Source organism: Helianthus annuus, chromosome 2, assembly GCF_002127325.2.
Source record: "Helianthus annuus cultivar XRQ/B chromosome 2, HanXRQr2.0-SUNRISE, whole genome shotgun sequence".
NCBI classification, from domain to species: Eukaryota; Viridiplantae; Streptophyta; class Magnoliopsida; order Asterales; family Asteraceae; genus Helianthus; species Helianthus annuus.
In genome coordinates, this window is record NC_035434.2 from 18,871,884 (window position 1) to 18,876,297 (window position 4,414).

At 35.4% G+C, this 4,414-nt stretch overlaps 1 protein-coding gene across 1 annotated transcript; it reads left to right on the top strand.

Moving 5' to 3' along the window:
- Window positions 1-394: 394 nt before the first annotated feature.
- On the top strand, window positions 395-4,160 carry LOC110887087 (probable aquaporin PIP2-8). The gene is made up of 2 exons (XM_022134982.1): window positions 395-855; window positions 4,073-4,160. Exons 1-2 carry the CDS (start codon window positions 395-397, stop codon window positions 4,158-4,160), a joined length of 549 nt encoding a protein of 182 aa, XP_021990674.1.
- The last annotated feature ends 254 nt before the right edge of the window (window positions 4,161-4,414 follow it).

A 4,414-nucleotide genomic window follows, 5' to 3' on the forward strand; every position in this document is an offset into this window, starting at 1 on the left:
TATAGGTTTTAAAATTATATATTTTTATTTTTGAGTATAACAACTGGATATATGTATACAAAAAATTTAGAGAAAAATGCTCGGATAGTCCCTGTGGTTTCGTCTTTTTTCACCTATAGTCCCCAACTTTCTAAAATTACCTGAATAGTCCCCAACTTTTCATTTTTTGTTCCCGGATAGTCCCTGACGTGGATGGAGGTTATTTTTCTCAGTTAAGTTGGTGTAAAATGACTATAATACCCTTACTATTAAAAAACTAATAAAAAAGGGGCCCCACCATCTACCCAACCCTTCTTCTCCCACTTTCTCCCTCTTTCTCTGTAATCTCAGACCACAACTTCCACTCACCTTGGTTGTAGACAGTGAAACAGAACACCACATTTTCTCTACAGAAATGTCGAAAGAAGTAAGGGAAATCGGAGAAACAGCAAGGCGAGACTATGTCTACCCACCACCAGCACCCCTCCTTGACATGGCGGAGCTGAAGCTCTGGTCCTCTTACCGAGCCCTCATAGCAGAGTTTGTCGCCACCCTAATCTTCCTCTACGTCACCGTCGACACCGTCATCGGCTGCAAAAAAGAAACCGACCCATGCGGCGGCGTTGGCATCCTCGGCATCGCTTGGGCTTTCGGCGGCATGATCTTCATCCTCGTTTACTGCACCGCCGGTATTTCCGGTAAGTCACCGCCGCCCCGCAAACGGTGGCGCCGCTGTCGCCGTCCTTCCTCTTTCCCCGATGCGCTCTCTTTCTCTCTCTCTCTCTCTCTATCTCTCCTCGCTCTCCCTCTCTCTCCTGTGTTGCCGTCGTGCGCCACCACCAAGCAATGGTGGTGGCCGGCCGATGATTTAGAGAGGTAAGTGGGTGTTGTGTGGTGGGTTTAAGGTGGTCGAGAGGTTGGGGGTACAAACACAAAATTCGTTTTCGTTTTTATGCTCGTTACTTTGGATTATTTATGTGAAAAACTAACAAAATTAATGATATGCAGCTGTTGAAAACTTGAAAATTTGAGCTCGTATACGGCGTGGTCTTCGGGTTTGTGGACTTGAAAACACCAAGTTTTGTTCAGAATGACTCGTGCTCAATTTATTGTGCCAGAAGTTATGATGCATAGCCTTTAGATGTTTGATTGTTTGTGTTACTATTTAATGCATTTTGACCAAATTGAAATCAAAATTGTGGCGGTGACGGTGGAGGGTGGAGGAGGGTGATGGTGGGTGGAGGTTGAAGATGAAGTGTGGTGGGGGTAGGTTTATAAATAAAAATGAAGAAGATGCTCGGATAGTCCCTATGGTTTGGCCTTTTAAGGAAAGGGTATTTTTGTCATTTTACACCCTCTTAACAGAATAAACAAACTGAAGTTAGACCCAGGGACTATCCGGGAACAAAAAATGAAAAGTTGGGGACTATTCAGGTAATTTTAGAAAGTTAGGGACTATAGGTGAAAAAAGACGAAACCACAGGGACTATCCGGGCATTTTTCTCAAAAATTTATATATAGTAGTGTCTTTAGCATGGTATTGATTATATTACATTACAAAACCATATAAAAATGAAACGGTTAGTATGATACTCAACTTAAGTGATATAGGAAGTAAAATGTTGTCCAAATCCTTTATGCATCTGTGTAATTATCTATGAATACCTACCATAAAATTAAACACAATGATATCCATTTTCAATATGAAAATTACATTGCAATTATCATATATAGAAGCATCAATAAGCAAACCTTGATCTCGATTCCACTCACATACACGATATGATCAAGTTCTTATACTATCTATGATTTTATGGTCAAAATTTGGATCTAATTAAGCAGGGCCGATTTTTTTAAGAGTGCCGGAGATGCGACCAAGTAAGGCATTTTCTTTTTTCTTTTTTCTTTTTGTGAGGAGGGGGGGGGGGGGGGCAAAAACAAACTTTAAAACACAAACAATTAACACCAATTATCGGCATTTATCACCATTAAAACGTCCACATTATCGTCTCCAGCAACAATCAACTCAATGATCGTATAAATGGATCAAAAGCCGTAAAACAAACCTCGATTAAATATGTTACGTATGCGCAAACAAAGGGTAACATAACCAATAGAATAAAAAATTGACATTGACGAACATACTGATTTATTTGAATTAATAAATAATAATATGTATCGAATCAAAAAATATAATCTGGAACTAATCAATCGGAAAATTATAAACAAACAATTTATGGGTGTTATAATAAATGTTAAACAAACAATTTATGGGTTATACTAATTTGTTGTATATTATACTAATAATTTCTGGGTTATGAAGGTTTACCTTTCATGGCGATTCGTAATATGAAGGCTTACCTTTGAACGGAATCAACTGAACCGAATTACGATTTCATGCAAAAGTTAATATGTAAAAGAAAAACGGATTTGACAAAAAAAAAAGTGAATCAAAATTGAGGGCTTTGGGGTTTAGAGATTTGAAAGAAAGTGGCAATTTGAATTCTGTAATATCAAGCGGCAGTGATGTCTAAAAGAAAAGGGAATTAGATTAAACAAAAAATTAAAATAAAGGGTAACTAAGAGTCGTACCCGCGTCGTTCGTGTTGAAAATACGGGACAACCACCGCAACAGTTCGTATTTTGTGTTATATGTACTTTCCGATTTTCATATAATGTTGCGTTTGTAAAGAATTGTTGCCAAAGAGATGCGTCGTTTTAAAAAATATAATGTGAGTTTGTACACTAATTTAACTAAACGTCAAACAGTGCGTCGGTTTGCAAAACACTCTTTGTGTAGATTTAAATTACCACGTATTATATATATAATTGTGAAAGGGTGTGTCTTAATGCATGAAAGGGTGAAACTTTTTGAAGGGGTGTGTGTTGCTAATTGTTGTGTTATTAAAGGATGTGACTTTTAAACAAATAAGACATAACTCAAGTTATTAATTGTATAAGCGTATAATATAATATAATATAATTTTTAAAAGGTGCGTCGGTTAATGTATTGTACATATAATATAATAATAATTAACCAAAGTGGTATGTATGTAAGTTTTAAAAAGTAGCGACTTTTCATTCTAGAGAGGCAACCATTGTACATATATTAATTAAGCAAAGAGGTGTGTATGTGTAGTGTTTTAAAAGTCATGACTTTTCATTCTAGAGAGGCAACCAAGTTACTTTTTGTAGGGTTATATAATGAGTTGACGTGAACTCGTGCGTTGCGACGAGAATTTGATTGTTATTGCTCATTTGCTAACATGAATATGACTTATTAGTTTAAACAGATTATTAAAATTATTAAAAAGGCTAAAACAAATTATGATTTTGTATGGTTAAAAGAATATCATAAAATGATTAATAAGTGTATAACTTTAAACCAAACGTATTAAAATGAAACAGATTTTTTTTGACTTTGTTTTGTCTCTCTTATGAGTAATGTTGAAATTTTATAGTCTAACACATGGTTTTTGACTTTGATTTGCTGCATTAGGCAGTCGGACGGGTTTTCAACAAATTTCCATTTTTTTATTTAAACAAAAAATTTTAGTCTTTTTTCAAACAAAAAAAATTAAGATTTCTGAATATCCTTCCGAATGTTTTGATTTACAAAAGTGATTTCGTTATGATTTTTTTCTTCTTCGCAAATGAAAATTTGTGTGATGCCTTGTTCTTCGCCCTTCTTGATCGAAATTCCCAGAATTAATTAATTTGGTTAAATCGACGATCAGGTTTGAGGCTCTTCAATTCGATGAGAGTTGCAAATGGAGCATATGAAACATTGCAAAAGTTATCTTGGCTAACTAATAAAACAATTCACAGAACCATAAATAATTGAATTCCATATATATATATATTTGAATTGATTCTTGTGAAATTGTTTGACAAAGAGTTTACAAAAAGAGATTCACATATTGGTTTATGTTACTATGTCTCATCGTCGGAAATAATATTCTAAAATTTAGTTTGCTAAATAGGATGAACTCGGTAGTTTTAATACCATTGTCACACAATCTAAACGAAAAACCAAGTTTGATTTCGGTTAATTTATTTTCGAATTGATGTGTTTGGGCGATCCCATGTGAAGGTCAATGTCTACAGTTACAGTTGCGGTTTTGGTTGCATTATGGCTACCGGAGATCTTGCCGGAAGTCGCAACAATGGAAGAAGTTTAAAGTGGCAGAAAGGATGATGGGTAATTAAGTTATTCTAATCGGTTTATTGACTCGTGTGTTTTTGTTAAGTACACATAGGGATGTATGTATAAATATTGGTACAGTACTCGTACCGGTACCGAAAATACCGGTACCGAATTTGATCTAAACTGGGAACCAAATACCGTAACAAATATATAGGTACAGTACGGGTATTTTCGGTACATTATCCGCTTTGGTACCATTTTTTTTATTTTGAGCACTTGTACGAGTAT

Bases quoted from the DNA above. Each gene is read 5' to 3' on its own strand.
- LOC110887087 (XM_022134982.1), top strand. From the start codon at position 395: ATGTCGAAAGAAGTAAGGGAAATCGGAGAAACAGCAAGGCGAGACTAT. The intron at 856-4,072 runs GTAAGTGGGTGT...TCCCATGTGAAG, and splicing joins CCGGCCGATGATTTAGAGAG to GTCAATGTCTACAGTTACAG.